The sequence below is a fragment of the Stylophora pistillata genome, chromosome 10, assembly GCF_964205215.1.
Source record: "Stylophora pistillata chromosome 10, jaStyPist1.2, whole genome shotgun sequence".
Taxonomy (NCBI): domain Eukaryota; kingdom Metazoa; phylum Cnidaria; class Anthozoa; order Scleractinia; family Pocilloporidae; genus Stylophora; species Stylophora pistillata.
Window position 1 is genome coordinate 12,965,467 of NC_142528.1, and position 18,451 is coordinate 12,983,917.

The 18,451-nt window shown below is 37.7% G+C and overlaps 1 protein-coding gene across 3 annotated transcripts; it reads left to right on the forward strand.

The window, feature by feature from the left end:
* The first annotated feature begins 8,503 nt into the window (after window positions 1-8,503).
* Window positions 8,504-14,433, forward strand: LOC148721865 (uncharacterized). 3 transcript variants are annotated; one of them, XM_088735783.1, is made up of 4 exons: window positions 8,504-8,605; window positions 11,273-11,344; window positions 11,522-12,247; window positions 13,569-14,433. In XM_088735783.1, exons 2-4 carry the CDS (start codon window positions 11,292-11,294, stop codon window positions 14,278-14,280), a joined length of 1,491 nt encoding a protein of 496 aa, XP_088591909.1. In that variant the 5' UTR covers window positions 8,504-8,605; window positions 11,273-11,291; the 3' UTR covers window positions 14,281-14,433. The 3 variants fall into 3 exon arrangements, with proteins under 3 accessions (XP_088591909.1, XP_088591911.1, XP_088591910.1); XM_088735785.1 differs by having other exon boundaries at window positions 8,555-8,605; window positions 11,285-11,344; XM_088735784.1 differs by lacking the exon at window positions 8,504-8,605 and adding an exon at window positions 10,845-10,911.
* The last annotated feature ends 4,018 nt before the right edge of the window (window positions 14,434-18,451 follow it).

Consider the following 18,451-nt stretch of genomic DNA (forward strand, 5'->3'; position numbering starts at 1 on the left):
AGAAAGTTGTAGGCATGATGAAAGATGAAGCTGGTGGAAATATAATTGAGGAGTTTGTTGAATTGAGAGCAAAAATTTACAGCTACAAGATTCTTGAGGGAAAAGAAGAGAAGAAGTGCAAGGGAGTCAAGAAGACTGTGATAAAGAAGCTAAGAATATAACTCATGAAGACTACAAAGAGTGCTTATTCTGCGGAAACATGCAAATGAAGAAGATGATTGTAATCAGATCGCACAGATTTGAAATATTTACCGAGACCATCAACAAGATAGCATTGAATGCAAATGATGATAAGATAATAATAAGAGAAGACCAGATATCAACTTTTTCTCATGGCCAATATAAAATATGAATCCTGAAAATATTCGATCCATTCAATGCATTAATAGTCGGACCTACAAATTCAGGAAAGACAAAATAACTCATCCATCTTTTGAGCAAAAATTCCTTCAGAAACTCGATTACATTTTCCTGATTTGTCCAACATTTATCCACAACAAGACCTATTATAATTTTGGAGATTTGGACAAGGACCTCTTTATCTTGACTACACCCCAAAACCAGATTGATTATTGTCTCAAGCTTATTAGTTTTGTTTAGGAGGGAACTAAAACACTGATCATCCTCGATGACTGTGCTACTTCAAAAGATGTGAAGCAGAGGACGAATGAACTCGTGAATTTAGCATTCAGCGCAAGACATAAGGGAATTAGTGTTTGGGTCCTCACACAGCAGATGACAAGTATCGCAAAACCATTCAGAGAAAATACCGTTGCACTGTTTCTCTTCTACACACCTTCGGCCAAGGATATGAAGGTGACATTTGATGATTATGCAGGTGATTTGACGAAAGAAGAGCAGGTGCAATTAATAGCAAAGCTGAAGAGTAAGAAATATTCTCATCTGATTTTATCACTTCGTCATCCCTTCAATATAAATTTGGAAAAAGGTAGAAAATAGACATGAGATAGAGTAGCGATAATTGCATGTATAGGATTTTTATTGAAATTTTGTTAACTGTAATTGTAAAGCGCATAGAGTGCAATTTTAATGCGCTATATAAGAACTTATTATTATTATTATTATTATTATTAAATGAGTGAACAAGAGGCCATCGCAGATGTTATAAATATTCTCGTGGCTGAACCCAATAGTGATTAAGATGATCGAGAGCAACTTGCTGTTTTCGTTGCGCGTGGTAATGCAACGGAAATAATTGGTGTATCTCTTACCCAAGATCAAGTCAAGGGGCTTTCTCAACTGGATGTTGAGAAGTACTTCAAAAGATATGAAGCCTCAATGTCTTCAAAAGACTTGCGATGCAATGATTGATACCTTTCTCCAGCTTTCATGTAAAGCATTGGCGTATTTTCTCCCTGTTGATGAAGGAAAACTTATGAAGGACTTGAACGATGACTTCATTATAAAGAGAGAACTCGGAATGATTGTAGGCGGTTTGAGTCTGAAGTATGGAGAGTACATGGCAATCGCAAGTGCTGCTCTTTTCGTGCACGGTCAAAAATGTTGAAGTTTCCTTCAAACCACCGATGGTTAATGATAAGGAAATAGATAGCATTTGTGAAGAGCCCGAAAAAGAACTTGAATAAGAACTTAATAAGAACTTGAATAAGAATTTGAATAAGAACTTAAAAATAATGTATCAAGAGATAAAATGGATGAAAAAGAATCCCAAGAGCCAGCGCAACAGGTCACTTCAACTGATAAAAATAAGACGAAACCAAAAAAAGATCCAGGGCGTGTCGCTGCTGGAAAAAAAAACTTGCTGAACACAAGAGAAGAGTGAGGAACAAAAGAGGAGAGAAGGTTTAAAGCAATCTGAAAGATTAAAACCAGAACCAGAACTAGAACCATCACCATCATCATTTTCACTCACTCAAATTCTTTCGGTAGCAAGTGTCGTTCTTTCACTGGCTGGACTGTACTATAAGAGGAAAGAGTTGATGGAGCTTGTAAATAAATCGCAACGAAACCCAGAACCAGAACCAGAATCAGAACCAGAACCAAGATAAACTCAAATTCCAAAAAGAGTAAATCCAATGGATTGATTTTTTTTCTCTTCCAAATTAAAATGTCTGATAATACACTTGTGAGAACTTTGACTGATTCAGCTACATTGACTGGATTGGCTGCTGGAATCGGATGGGTTCAAAAGAAAGTTATCAAGGAACCGATGACTTCTGATCCGAGTTCAAATCTCATGAACCACGTAAAGTTCACTGTCGGGATCGCTGCATCAATCGCAGCAAAAAAAATCTTGAAGAACAAGATTTTGCCATGTTTAAAAATTTTCAGCCGATTTACCATAAATGCATTTAAGTTTGCAGCAGTCTGCGTAGTCATTGAGACTGTCTTGATATTCTATGTCTACGAGATAGAAGAACAATTTCATGACGAATACTTGTCAGTGATCATCGTGAAAATAATGATGAGGATAGATAAAATGGCAATCATAGCAATAATGATTGAAGGAGCACTCATCAATGCAACTGCATTTGTTGGTGGAAGCTATCTCGCAAAGTATTTGAGTGGTGATAAAAGTAGTGTGGACATGATCTTGCTGCGGAATAATACCAGGCGGCCTATGAGAAATATCAAGAGAATCGAACAAAGCTCCTCGATTGGATTGCAGCAAACCACCGAATCAAAAAAGAGGCAAAACAAAATTTGGTTGATACAGATTATGCTTTAAAGCTTTACAACAAGGCACATAATGAAGACTGAGCTTGATGTGAAAGAGCCACATTTTTCCAACTTCTACAAGCCGAGTACAAAACAAAAACAAAGTGAAATGATCTACGTCGGAAGAATGGCTTTGGCTTTGGGATTGGCTGCAAGTCGTTTTTGGTGATTGCAAAAGAAAATGGAGAGAAAACTTACAAGAGTTTACTACAGTCCGAAAGTTTTGGAAGGGATTACATGCAGTGAAGAAGTTGGTAAAGGAAGCTGGAGTCCCTGAAGATGTTGCAAAGCTTTGGCTGATGAAGCAGGCCATCTGGCAGATGTATTTGCCTGCCCCGAAGTATATCCCACGACCAAATTTTGACGTTGAATCTCCGAACACAGTTCATCAAGCTGATCTTCTTTTCCTTCCTCATGAAAGACTTCCTAGAGGAAGAAAGGTCTCTAAATATGTATTGACAGTGGTCGATATTGCGAGTAGATTCAAGGCTGCTGAGCCTCTCACCTCAAAAGATTCTTCTGAGGTCTCAAAGGCTTTCCAGACATTCTACAAAAGAGGACCATTGAGATGACCAAAAGTTCTTCAGGTTGATCCTGGACGTGAATTTATGGGTGAAACGACTAAAGAGATAAAGAGATGGCAAAGTACGATGTGAGAATAAGAAGAGGAAATGTAAACGTTCATAGAGATCAGGGGATAGTTGAGCGATTTAATCGAACTTTGGGTGAGCTCCTCTTTACTTTCCAATACGGTCAAGAGATGAACTTGAAAGACAAAAAGAGATCAACAGAATGGATGAAGAGGCTTCCAGAAGTTGTTCCAGCATTGAATCGTGAGGAGGCAAGATTGACTGGAAAGAAACCAATTGACGCAATGAAAGAAAAAGTGGTTGATGCAGGGTTCAACTTCTTATTCAAGACCCGTTGGCTTGAAATAAAAAAGACTCGACTCTTCAAAAAACGTGAGATATCTCTATGCTGCTGGTGAGTTATAAGGTGGTCAAAGAAGAGCAACAGATCCAATCTGCTCTCTGAAGGTCTTCAATATTGAAAAAACACTTGTGAATGAAAGAGAGCCTGTTCTCTACTATCTGAAAGTCGGCCCAAAGCGAGGATTCGTCAGAGAAGAGCTTCAGATTGTTCCTCCTTAAACTGAGCTACCTCCTGAACGAATTCGATGATTTGAAAAAGGCTTCAAAATGCTTCACAAGCCTCCATGAGTTTTTGGGTCAATTCTGAGATATTGTCATAATTAGTTTGCCTGATGGTTCAAACGCATTTTTAGATTGTCTTGAAAATCAATGCAATCTCAAAATTCCTCAATTTGATTTGAAAGATTTGGCTTGATTTCGAGGCAAATTTGAAAAGGTAATTTTGAAAATATGGGTCAACCACTTTGCCTTGAAATAATCGTTGTACTTCTTTAAATGAGACTAAAATAAAAATTATTTTTTGAAAATTGCCTTGAAAACATGATTGTTTTGCACATTTTTAGATGGCCTTGTTTTCAGGACAAAGTTTGAATTTTTCCTGGAAATCAAGGCAATTTTCAAAATGCGTCAGAAACCACCTTTTGCTACTACTCAGTTGAAGATCTAAAGATGGTCGTAGCGAGAAATACTTCTGTCGGCAAAAACCGTGCGCCTGTTAAAATCCGATATTCCGGAAAGCTGATTCATTAACTTGTTTGCGTTTACGGTGGGGGAATTTATTGAAGTGAACTGCTGCACTATATAAGGCGAAACTTAATCTTTCGTTTTTAGGTGACTCCACTGAATCAGGCAACCAATTGGTCAACTTATTTTAGCGAGTTGGCGTTCAGTATTTTTATTTATCGGAGAATGCGAAACTTATCACTCACACTTGAAATTGTTGAATGCATTTTTGAAGGAGGCTTTGCCGTCTGAACCTCATCGTCGGAAATTACGGTCGTATTAGAAATTTTCTGCGGACAACATTGAAAGTTAACAGCTGGTAAGTGAAAATATTTTACCTCCCCATATCTATCGACGAAAAATTACGTTGTTATCATATCACTGAAAGTTTTCCTCAACGAGGAAGCTTCGATTCTTGAGTGAACCTTCTTCCCTTTTTTCAAAATACATAATCATCCCATGGATCCCCACGGTCATTACGAGAGCGTAATGCCCTGCTTTGATCTCACTCTTAGCAAATCAGAACGCGTGTTGTGTCAGAAAAAATCCTAAACCATATAATGAATTTGTAATTCACGCTCCTTAACATATCTCAGAATTTCACTCCACACAGAGAGCTTTTGACGACGCTAATTTAGCAATATACGGACAATTGTCGCATGAAAAGCGAATACAGCGTTTACCGCTTAGCCCATCATTAAGTTTGCTGTGGCTAAGTTTTCTCCAGCCATATTTTCTGTAGCCTGAGCGTGATCCAACCACCAAACAGTTGAAGTTTTATGAACTCTTGACGTAGACAGCCAGTTTGATGCGCCGCTAAGGAAAAGGAAAAGGAAAGCAGATTCAGGCACATTGAGCTCATTCCAACTGTAGGAATGAAAGATTAAATCGACGATTCGATTAAGGCCTTGAGCTACTGTGTTCTTTCTTCTGTTCCAAGATTTTTGCCGATCCACGGCATCCTCAGGGAATGACGACGAAGCTTGGAATAGAAAATGAGTTATGTATAGTATATGCAGGTGAATGCGTAACAAAACTTCTATCAATGGTTCTTCAATTTGATTCGTTTTAACATTAACGGAATGGCAAAGGGACGAAGACTTTTAGTATCAGAAAAACAGAAAAAAACAGCACTTTCGTATAAGAAAGTAGAATGTTCAAAGTTTTACATTATCATAATCTGTGGGGCAAAGCTTAACTCCTAGACGATTTTCATTTTGTCCTTTAAACAATATAAGAAACATAACTAACTGCGATAAGAACTGCAAGAGAGCGTACTTGGATTTATGTTGTAAATGTTATTGATATACGAGATAAGCTAAGATGTATATGTTGTAAAATATATCGATAGAAGAGTCATTTGCATGTAGTAATTATTCTGTGTTGATAATAGTATATGTAGCTGAGTGCGAAACAAAACTTTTATCAATGGTTCTTCAATGCTGAAAGCTTAGCAGTAAAAAAACGGAAAAGGAACGAAGACTTAGTTGTAACTTAAAGGAAATGAACGTGTAAAAAAAACATCGCGTTTCATTTAAAAAGTAAAAACAACAAAGTTTTACATTACCACAATCAGGGGGTCAAAACTTACCTCCCATAAGTTTTTAATTTTCCTTCAAAACAAGGTAAACAAACATTGTTGATTGCGATCATTTATACATTATCACAATCAGGGGGTCAAAACTTACCTCCCATAAGTTTTTCATTGTCCTTCAAAACAAAGTATACATAAACAAACACTATTAATTACGATCATAACTGCAAGAGCACGTACTTGTATCTATGATTTGTATGTTATTTTACCTATTGAGGAGCCAGCTGTAACACAGTTTAATAATAATAATAATAATAATAATAATAAATTAGATCATTAGACCCAACCGAAATTTATCTTGAAACTAATCTGAACGAGAGAACGTAGTAACGCGCAGCGTTTTGAAGAGGCTCGCTTTGTAGCTTACTCTGAGCATGATGATAACTGATTGGTACGTTTTAACGCCTGTACTGAGGAGAGCCGGTTGACAGATATATAATTGGGGGGGTGGGGGTATAAAATTATTGAGGTTTTTTCCTAATGAGTCAAAATTAGAGCAAATTGTGCCGTGTACTCGGCGCTTTGTCACAGAGGAAAATGCAATTACAGATAATTTTTTTTCGCGTTTGTAGCAACTTTTTGCGGCTCTAGCAAACTCGAGCAGTTTTTGCCTTTGTGATCAAGTTTTTAGCAAAATACAGGTTAAGAGCACCTATCAAGCACGAAGTAGTCAATTATTTCATAGGAAAATACAATTTATGTAAATTTCGTGAATGTTTATCAAACTTTTGAAAGCATTATCTGCCATTTGACAACGTTTCGTAGGCCTTTTGCGGATAAAGGATAATTGGCAAAAATGATGTCCAAAAAAGGCCATCTTCGTTTCTTTACTCTTCAGAGTTAATTTCCTTGAATTTCGCCCATATTCGTGAGTAACTTTTAAAAAGCTAATTTTCAAGCGTTATTTCTTTGCGGATGTTAGAAATCATTGTGAAGAACGAACAATAAAGCTTTTAGTTAACGTTTACATAAAAACTATCAAGAAGTTTACGTAGAAGTTTAGATGGAAAAATTTTGGATTTTTGGCAGTTTTTTTAGCAACTTTTTGGCTTTCCACTATTTTACGTGAATAATCTGGTCAAGCCTATGGCCATTCCCTTTTTTAGAAAAAAAAATCAATTTCTTAGACAAAAGTGACTCCTAATTTTCAAAACCTTTCCCATCCACGGGGCACATAAAGGTTTGTTTATTGCCTTTAATTACCATGGTGTTCTCAACGTGTTGTAGGGGTATTTTGACCAAGACCCTACGGGGAAAACAGAAAAATTAGATCACCAGACCAAACAAAAATTTATCTTGAAACTAATCTGAACGAGAGAACTAACGCGCAGAGGTTTGAAGAAGCTCGCTTTGTAGCTTACTCTGAGCATGAGGATAACTGATTGGTACGTTTTAACGCCTGTACCGAGGAGAGCTGGTTGATAGATATATTTTTGTGGGGGGGGGTGAGGTGTTTCTTCTAATGAGTCAAAATTAGAGCAAATTTTGCGGTGTTCTCGGCACTTTTTCACAAAGGAAAATGCAATTACAGATCATCTTCCGGCTAAATTTAAGTGAAACTTTGGAATGATTATTTCCAATTGTTATGCTGATTTTATAATATGGCTTACAAGGAAGTAACTTGTTTAAAGGCTGACAATTCATTACAGTTTCGACCGTGGGTTTTGTTTGTTTTTAAAATCAAACAAAGTATTTTTTTAATTCCATGTTAAACCCCTAACCAAGTGTTCTTTTTTTCTTGCGCGGTTTCAAACCTGAGCGGTTGGTCTTCAATACCGATATGCTTATTGCTTGCTTTGCGATGTATTTGTCAAGTTTGTCAAATTTACCGATATGCATACTTCGGAGGCCATTGCGGGAGATCCATTTTAAAAAAACAGAATACCTCCTACACTTTAGTTCAATTTTGCAATTCTCTTATTTTTCTTTTGTTTTTTTCAACTTTAAAGCTGCTTAAGCACGCCGCGACAAAACTTAATAATTGCTGATCGAGTGCGAGCAGCAGAGGTTGCCCGAACCACGAGCTTTATCCGTTTCGGTTTCCGTCGTTCTGCGTCCAATTTCTTTACTTCTTGTGCTACTTTCATTTATGGACTCTTCTCCTTTTACCTGCCTCCGTTTACATTCTAGTCCTAGACGCAGAGAGATAGCAAAAGATCTCCAGTAGAAACCAAAGTCAAGAGATGTTTACGGGATTGAAATTAAATGATAAAACCCATCGGGAGTCATTTGTGTTTACGTGTTATAAATGGTTCTTCACACTTTTCGAATTCAGTTCGAAAATACGTTTTTGTAAATAATTCAGGTGCGTTTCAATATTTTACCAAAATTTTTCTTGGAAGCTGTAGTTATGATAACTGGTCCTCGAAGGTCTACCGTGTCCTTAATTAGTTTTGACAAAGAGAGTCCCGGATCTGTAATTGAAATAACAAAAATTATCGCTGTTAAGGCATACTCATGGTTTGTATAACAACTTAAAACAAAAATTTAAAACTCATATTAGCATTTTAATTACCAACACGGGGGACAAGATGTTTAATTTAAGACATAATACACAACTTCAAACCCCACATTACTTTCAGGTCTTACTTCAGAGCTGACACAACGGGCTTAAGCGCCAAACTCATTGCTCTATTAGAAGCCATTGTGCTTTTTGGTAAGTACCAGATTAAGTCAATCCAATTATAACAAAAGTGTATTAAGGTTTTTTCTCTCGTCACAAACTTAATTGGCGGGGAGAGGCCTAAAGTGTTGATAGCATATTTATGGTCGAAGGGCTTAGAATCTGATTGCCAATTAGGTATATGCAAACTGCTGTTTAGCCCATAACACTGAAAATGTCATTAACTAAGGGTGTACCAGACGACTTATGCCTTCGTGGAGGGTGCCCTATTGCCTTTTTAAATCTCAGTCACTTAAAAGTATTTAGCCCATTACGAGTAAAATCCAAAGTTCTTTTACATTCCAACGAAATGCATTTGTTCGAGAATCATTTGCGGTCTGTTTTATGACTTTTATCAATTCACATGAAGTCCATGCATGTACAGTCGAAAGCGTGGTAAAAACCTAACCAGAGCCATTTTAAAAAATGCGTACAAATTATAAAACAACAAAATAGCGGGAGATTAATCACATGAAACAGAATGGTTCACGAATCACGTTTAATTCAGCTCTTCATTCACGGGTCATGTTTGGATAAAAAAAAATTCGTTTATGTGGACACGAAAAGATCTCATCATTTTCAATCACGATTCCCGAATAAACAAAATCAAATCATGATTCACGAGAAAAAAAATCGCCCAATCACGCTTTACTAAAGTCATCTTGGGCGGCAAATATTTTTAACAAATATTTATAGCAATAACACCTACAATATCTCATTTTAAAGTGTATAAAACGGGCTTTAACGGAATTATAAATTTCATCATTGAAATCTAGGACTTTCCTGAAAAAAATAGGTTTAAAACACAAAATAAGCAAAAAAAAAAAAGTGAAAAACGCAGGGTAAAAGTCACTTATCCTCATAAGTATAGGTTATGAAGATTATTGATAAAACATGCTAGTTACAAATTATTAATCTGAAAGAAAAAGAATAAATATTAAATTTTTTATGAATTATTATGTGCGCCTATGTCATTCAAGAGAAATTGAGTAAAAAACGCAACAATTGTCCGCATTCAGTTTTTAAGTAATATCTCAAATTATTTACAGCAATAACACTTTAAATATCTCGTTTTAAAGTATATGAAATGGGCTTCTCAGGAAAATAAAACTTTTTTTCATTAAATACCAGGAATTTCCTGAAAAATATATGTAAAAGACAAAATTGGTAAGAAATAGTATAAAAAATTGAGGTAAAAGTCACTTATCTTCATAGGTATAGGTTCCTGAAGATTGTTTGATAAAAAAGCTAATTATTGACATTTCAGCAACAATTCCTGAAAATTTGAAAGAAAAAGAATAATTAGTAATTTTTTTATGAATTTCTAAGTGCGCCCTTGTCATTCAGAAGAAATTCACCAAAAAACGCAACCATTGTCCACATTCAGTTTTTAATTAATATCTTAACAGATATTTACAGCAATAACACCTACAAGAACTCATTTTAGAGTGTATAAAATAGGCTTTCCAGAAAAAGTTAACCGTTCAAAAAGCATATTGGTGTAAATTTATTAAACGACTTAAAGCAAACACTCACAGTAAAAAAGAAATCATTTTGGTGCGATTCAGTCTCGTCCGTAAATATTTCGATATTGAGGAATAGCATTTCAATTCTATAATTGTTTAGAAAATAAACATCATTATCCAAGTGTGCATTAAAATCTGTCAGAGCAATTAGTGTTTCAATATGCAATTTACTCAACGGCAATTTACTGTTGATGCACTCAACGATTAAACCGAATACTCGTGCATCAATTCGTCCAACCTGAAACTAAACATATAGATTCACTTTTTGAGAAAAAAAAAGATAGTTTTAGTTGGTAAAAATCCTTCTACTACAAGATATTTTACTAGCCTCTAGAATGCCTACGTTTACTTAAATGTCTTCAGCCTCCCTTTCAGTTTTGTGCATTCTCAGGTTATTTGGAGGGAATGAGCTAAAACAGTCATGTAATTTTACTAAAAACTCGAAAATAATGCATAGAGTAGCTACTATGTTTAAGGAATTTTTAAAGCAACAACTTGCAAATTTATTTCAAGCTGGGTGTACAACTTTAGAAAATATCCTGGATTACCTCACGTATTAAGGAACCTGTGCACAGTTGTATTTGGTCATCGAAGACAGCTGATTCATCATTATATCATCCAAACCTTTCCCACCTATCAATATCTTTAATTAATTTGTCACTAATCAATGGCAGCAAAGCGATAAAATAGCCTGGTTAAGATCAGTTAGCCATCATTTCACCCTAAAGCCCAGAGTGTTCGTTTGAGTTGTTTCACTTGTACTCAATCGCAGAGGTAAGTACGCTTTGAACTTCTAAAGAAGAACTGAAATGCACTCGAACTTAGCGTTGGAATGTTTAAGAAACTAAACAATTTTTATCTCTGGAAAAGTTTTGTGAATTCAGTCGTTGGGTTTTTTACCTTGTTACGAAAAAAAAATGGAACACTGTTATGATTCCAGCCATACTCTCAACATCAGTCCACGTCTTACGAGAATGATGACTGAAAAATCTTTTTTACAGAATAAATTTCTCAGGCAAAGGTGAAAAAGTCAGTGGAACTAGCTAACTCAGTGTAATTCCTTATTTATAAATAGACTTTTTTATGGGGAACGAAGGGATCTAATAGTAGCTGATTATAATTATATGTGTTACAGTCCTCATTTCAGGTCAGTGATGAATCTTATCGTCTGCGTTTTGCTGATCACTTCTTGTGTGACGCTCGCCATGTAAGTATTTATGAACTAAATTGAGAAGACTAAATTGATAACAAATTTAAACTCACCTTGCCTTCAACCAAAAACGTTTTTCAACTTCACGGTATTCGTTATTCTCCAGACGCCTTATACTCTTATAAGCGCAATTCAGTCGATTTTCAATTTACTGATTTCGCATTTTCTTTTCAGCTCCGAAGAGGTACTTTTTGGCGTTACTAATTATGGTAAATTCTACAAGCGACATCCACCTCAACACGCCAGCGACAATTGGCTGGGATCAGCCACTTTGATCGGCAGTGCAGGATGGACCGATTTCAAGCATTTGTTCTTCCACCCAGACGGTACCTTATATGGTGTTCACAAGGACAAGTTCTACAAAGGGCCTCCACCTACTTCTGCGGGACAAAACTGGATCGGTGAAGCGACTCTCGTCGGCACTGGAGGATGGAATGTCTTCCAGTTTCTGTTTTTTGATCCTAAAGGGATGCTGTACGGCGTCGCAAATGGCAAGTTTTATCGGCGAGCTCCCCCTACACATGGCTCAGACAACTGGCTGGGATCTGCAACACTGGTTGGAAGTGGCGGCTGGCAAGTCTTCAAGCTCTTGTTCTTCGATAACAGAGGAACGCTGTATGGCGTTGAAAACGGCAGGTTTCACAAGAGAAAGCCGCCCACTCATGCAGGAGACAACTGGTTGGGATCATCGACTCTCATTGGTACTGCAGGATGGAACGATTTCAATTTGCTTTTCTTCATGAATGATGGCCTGTTGTATGGTGTCAACCACGACAAGTTCTACAGGCGTGCACCTCCTAGCCATGCGCACGATAACTGGGGGGCCTCTGCGAAATTGATAGGCTCAGGTGGTTGGTCTGTGTTCAAGTTCCTGATGACTCCTCTGCGGCCTCACCCGGGGTAATTCAAAGTTATCATCATCAAGTGAATTTTATCGTATTGCATTTCTTAAAGTTGCTGCGCATAATATTACACGACCGTGATACGCACAAAAGAGGTTTATTTGTAGGTGTGGGTGGGTAGGAATACTAACAACACCCTTATTTATTCATTCCCTCTGGTTTACGAAAGATACAGCAGGAAATGGTGAAATGTTCCTCGGCTACGAGGTAAATGATGTTACACAAATAAACCCAACTGGAAACAGCTTAAACTAAAATGAGTACTTCAGCCGGTTAGGATGAAGAAAATTCAGTATAACTAACCTCACCAAAACGAATTTTGATCAGAATCCAATAAAAGGTAAAACCATGGGACAATTAATCATCGGCGGGATTCTTGTACAAATACAAATGCATCATGTTGAAAGCGTATATATTGCAAATTTATAGCAACTAATTTTCTAAACCATGGAAAGCAGATCACCCTATAAATCTCAGGTCATGATATAACTACACCTTACAAAGAAAAAAAAAACAGCGAGGGTGTCAATGTATTCAAGATACTTCTAACCACAAGATCCCGTCAGTTTTATTTGTAATAAATTATAACAGGTAGAAAACCAAGGCCAAACAACTTGCAGAATACTTACTATTTGATGAAATATTTCTCACACAATAAGCTCCACCCATAAACTAGAAAAGAGCTTTGTGGATCAGCGTTTGAGTCTTTAGTTGTCGTTGTTGCTGTGGCTGCTTTTTTTTCAGAATAGATTGACGGTGCGTAGTCTGGTCAAATGAATGAGAGGGACGTTTTTTGTTCTTTTGGTTAGGACGTGAGGACACATTTTGAATGAATCGGCGTTAGGTCTGAAATCCAGGGAAACATGTGAATTAATTAGTATTTTTCCATCGATTCATTGTGATTGTGATTTATGTTACGAAGAGTGAACAGAGAATGCACAAGTCGTGTCCTGATCTGTGGTGTGCAAGGAATAAACACAAGAGTCAACACAACCAAGCTTAAATTTCTGCCCGATAATTAAACACAGTCTGTCGTAAGCAGTTTTAAGACTAGTCGTTTCCCAAGATTTCGCTTTTAAGGCTTCTCAGTGAAACCTGATGTGACTTATTTTGGAGTTTACACCAACCATAAGTCTCCAAAGCATTATTTCGTAAAAGAACCGCCTCTGTCTGTCTTACACCATATTTTAGTGCACAAAATTCAGTAAAATATAAAGCATTAACAGAAGCAAAGTTTCTTTCCTTCCGTACGAGAATGGATAAGAGCTGATAAAAATAGTCAGTTCGCAGTAGCTAAGAAATTGATTTGATCATTTCAGAATACTCTATGGAGTTGTCAACAATGGTAAGTTCTACAAGCGAGAACCACCTCAGTATGCCAGCGACAATTGGCTGGGATCAGCCACTTTGATCGGCAGTGCAGGATGGACCGATTTCAAGCATTTGTTCTTCCACCCAGACGGTACCTTATATGGTGTTCACAAGGACAAGTTCTACAAAGGGCCTCCACCTACTTGTGTGGGACAGAACTGGATCGGTGAAGCGACTCTCGTCGGCACTGGAGGATGGAACGTCTTCCAGTTTCTGTTTTTTGATCCTAAAGGGATGCTGTACGGCGTCGCAAATGGCAAGTTTTATCGGCGAGCTCCCCCTACACATGGCTCAGACAACTGGCTGGGATCCGCAACACTGGTTGGAAGTGGCGGCTGGCAAGTCTTCAAGCTCTTGTTCTTCGATAACAGAGGAACGCTGTATGGCGTTGAAAACGGCAGGTTTCACAAGAGAAAGCCGCCCACTCATGCAGGAGACAACTGGTTGGGATCATCGACTCTCATTGGTACTGCAGGATGGAACGATTTCAATTTGCTTTTCTTCATGAATGATGGCCTGTTGTATGGTGTCAACCACGACAAGTTCTACAGGCGTGCACCTCCTAGCCATGCGCACGATAATTGGGGGGCCTCTGCGACATTGATAGGCTCAGGTGGTTGGTCTGTGTTCAAGTTCCTGATGACTCCTCTGGTCCTCTAGTAGCTTTCATAACGACGGCACAGTAACTCAAAATACCGTATCCTAGATCACCTAGGAATTAAGTTAAGGGATGGATGAGGGAAAATATTATTTTCTCTCTTCCGTTAATGTAAAACAAGGGAAATAAAAGCGAAAAATATAATCAAATAAAAATGTCTGAATTGTGAACATTATCTACATTAATCTTGGACAAAAAGCAAAAAAAGCATCTCCCTAAATATTCTGTTTAAGCATAAGGGACAACTAAGAGAATCCTAGCACAGCTTTCCTAACAGAAAAAATTGCAGTTCATTTATTTAAAAAAAGGGTTTGGCTCAAATGTTTTCTGATTTTTAATTTCTGTTCAGTTACCTTTTCATAGAAAGGTAACTGATCCCTATCTCTATCTCTCATTTGGCGTTAGATTAGCTTTTTGTTGGGCTGTAATAATGTCTTGAACCACAACGCAGTGCGTGTTTGTAGAAGTCATCTCTTTTGTCAATCAAGTTTTTGCACAGAAACTACTTGGACTTCTTAGAGATGGCCTGCGGACCCATGAGGAAAATGTGATGGCGTTGATGGTGATCTTTTCCACAATTATTCGCCCCAGCTGGCAGTGTTTGGTCGACGCAAGGAAATTCTCATGAAATTGTAGTCTTTTTTTTACTAACTTGCAGCACAGGCGTCTTATTTTGAGGGAAATTTAATGTTGCGAGCTTACAATCGTTTATTAGAACGGCCACATTAGGTTTAGAGTACGAGGGGACGTTTGGGGGAGAGGGGCGGGAAAGATACCACATACTGCCTCTCCTCCCTTTTTTAGACCGTCGCTCACCCTTTTGGTACAGCTTTTTCTCTACCCAGCCTTCTGCTGCAGTAAAAAAGATAGCAACAATTTTCACCAGGAAAATAATGATCACTCGATCACTTGCCAAAATTAGGCGTGCTCTGCCGACACTATTGTTTTACTCTTCCTCCCACCCCCCTTATCTTAAAGTTTCAAGCAGGTGATCTCGTAAAAATTTCATTTAATGCTCTCTTGGAATGCCGGCAAAGGGCTTGTTGATGAAAAGTACGTCTAGTCTGATCAGTTACCTGTTTCTTTGTAGAGAAAATTTGTCTAGCTGGCGACTTATGCAGTTTGATCATTAAGCGCTACTGAGCGTCCGGTGACCTCAGAGTTAAGAAAACTTCAAGAGAAATCCACCTCAGCAAGCCAGTAACAACTGGCTGACAACAGCCACTCAGAGATTAGTCCCAAATAGAAGTCCTACATAGCGTTTCGTTGCTTATCGTTGATGTTGATGGTTCCTTAGCCAGGCTCCACAGTTGTTCTGAACATGCTGAAGAGAACCAAGCATGCTCGCGAAAGAAGTACACTCGTAGGTTTTTCTGATCGGTATTTCTGATTACTTTAATTTCAGTTGAGCTACAATCGATTGAAATTAGTTCCATAATGATATATGAATATTTAAACGGGTTATATCAACTAAGTTGAAATGGTAAATTGGCCACCGCAAAGAATTAAAAAGCTGACGTCTCGATCTTTAGCCCTTCGTCAGAGCAAATGGAGGAATTGTGGGTTTCGAGAGGCGAGAAGCTGTCATTGCAGTCGCGGTGGATCTTAGTAAGGCTTTCGACTCAGTGTGTCATTCACTTCTTCTAGCTAAATTGACGGCCTATGGTTTTTCAGGGAGGGCATTACAACTCATGACTGCATATTTGTGCGAGAGAAAACAACGTGTTAAACTTAGCAATACTTATTCTCAGTGGAGAACTGTTAGAACTGAGGTCACTCAGGGGAGCCTTTTAGGTCCTCTGTTGTTTAACATATACATGAATGATCTAAATTATTTTACTGAAGGCACCTCATTGCGATTATATGCCGATGACACTACTGCTTATGTCTCAGATACATCTCCTGTTGTTTTACAATACATTATTAACTCAGATCTTCAAGTAGCGTGTACATGGCTCCAACATAATTATTTGCAAATCAATGCAACAAAGACCCAAGCGATGGCCATTGGCCCATTAAATTATAGATATAATATTAATCTACAAGATAATAATGTAGAGTTGACTGATAGTCTGAAGATTCTTGGTGTCATTTTAGATGAAAGAATAACATTTAAGCCCTATATACAAGTACAACTTAAGAAGGCATGTGCTAAGGCAGCTGCAATGCGTAAGCTGCGTAAGTTTATACCACAAGATGTTATGATTCGCCTTTACAAAGCATATGTACTACCCCACTTAGAGTATTGTAGCCCACCCCTGCTAGGAATAAATAATGTTCTCAAACACAAGTTAGAGGACACTAATTACTACATCCTAAGGACTATCCTAGGGTATTCAAGCTCAGTGCTTTATGATTTTCTCCTTAATTTAGCTAAATTACAAAACTTAGCGACAAGGAGGCAAATCCAGTCATTAGTTATTTTATATAAATGTTTAAGAGGACAGGGACCGGAATTTCTTAGAAAGTTTTTTAATGTTTAAATGTGAATTACAACCTAAGGGGGTCTAGCACACGCCTTATGCTGCCATCGTCCAACTTAGAATACATGCATAAGTCATGGTCATATCTAACCACTAAGCTTTGGAATGGTTTGCCTTCTAGGGTCAGGGAATGTCCGGACTTGGCCACTTTTAGGCGTGCGTTGCATTCGTTTATGGCGAGGCTTTAACACGATTTTTAACGCACTTTCGCTTAATAATTATCTAGTACTTATGAATTAGATAAAATATAGCTTTTCAATACTTTTATCTTTTAATATTAGTTCTTATTAGCTCATTATTTGTAATTAGTTTCACGTTCACATTTTAAACGAGCTATTAGCTCTTAGGTGATACGTGGGTAAATAAAGTATTATTATTATTATTATCATTATTATTATTATTGTGTGTGTTTGTATGGAGATCACGTCATGTCGCACCACCTCGACATGGTGTCCCAGTCGGCTTACAAGAACTTTCACTCCACGAAAACAGCCTTAGTGAAGGTCCAGAACATCTTGCGGGCAATGGACAATAACGAGTCTGTCTTACTTCTTTTATTGGATCTGTCTGCAGCCTTCGACGACTCGATATTGCTATCGAGACTGCAAGATCGTTTTGGAGTTAAAGGTATTGTACTTGCATGGTTTAAATCCTTCCTGACGTCTCGCCAGAAGTTCGTACAAGTCAATGACTGCAAGTCGACACAGCGCTATTTGGAACGTGGCGTACCTATCTCCTCAGTACACATCACCCATTGCCGACATCATTAAGTTCCACAAGTTGCGGTATCATTTCTACGTTGATGATACCCAGCTGTATATATCTTTCAAAACTGACTGTAGCAAGTTCCTTGCCAAACGTCATGCTGAATGCTGTGTCAATAATCTTTACTGTCAGATGGTGAGTAATGGCTTAAACTCAATCAGGAGGAAATTGAACTTGTCCTTATAACCTCACAATTTCGTTCCAGGCCCGCCCTAGAGTTCATCCAAGTGGGTGATGAAAAGATTCAACCTAAAACTCCTGCCTGGAATCTGGTAGTTACCATCCATCATTGTCTTAACCTAACGGAACACGTTAAAAAAATCCATTATTACTTGAGGAACATTGCCAAGATTAGGAAACGGTACTTAACTGAAGACACTCCTGAAATGCGTTTATTAGCTCTAAACTGGATAATTGTAATTCCATGTTATATGGACTTCCCAGACATCTGCTGAATAAGCTAAAATTAATACAAAATACTGCTGCAAGCCTTGTTACGTTAATTAAGCGGTTTGACCGTATTACTCTTATCACATTTAAACTTCACTAGCTACCGTTAACTATCGCACGCATTTTAAAATATTGATTTTAGTGCAGAAGTGCTTGACACCAACGCGCGCATTTTAAAATATTGCTTTTAGTGCAGAAGGACTAGACACCAACTTATCCATCTAAACTTTTATACTGCCATAATAGTCCGCGTTTACTTCTTTCTAGTTCTCAGAATATTTTTGCTCAGCCTAGATCCAGGTTAAAGACATATGGTGATAGAGCTTTTTCTGTAGTTTCTCCTTGGCTATGGAATCAATTGCCTCTTGAACTCAGGAGTGTTACCTCTGTTGACCAATTCAAGACGCAGTTGAAGACATACTTGTTTCAATTGGCTTATGAGAAAAACAGAAAATTCAACCATCTTTAAGAAAAT

Bases quoted from the DNA above. Each gene is read 5' to 3' on its own strand.
- LOC148721865 (XM_088735783.1), top strand. From the start codon at position 11,292: ATGAATCTTATCGTCTGCGTTTTGCTGATCACTTCTTGTGTGACGCTC. The intron at 11,345-11,521 runs GTAAGTATTTAT...TTTTCTTTTCAG, and splicing joins TCTTGTGTGACGCTCGCCAT to CTCCGAAGAGGTACTTTTTG. The intron at 12,248-13,568 runs GTAATTCAAAGT...TGATCATTTCAG, and splicing joins CCTCTGCGGCCTCACCCGGG to AATACTCTATGGAGTTGTCA.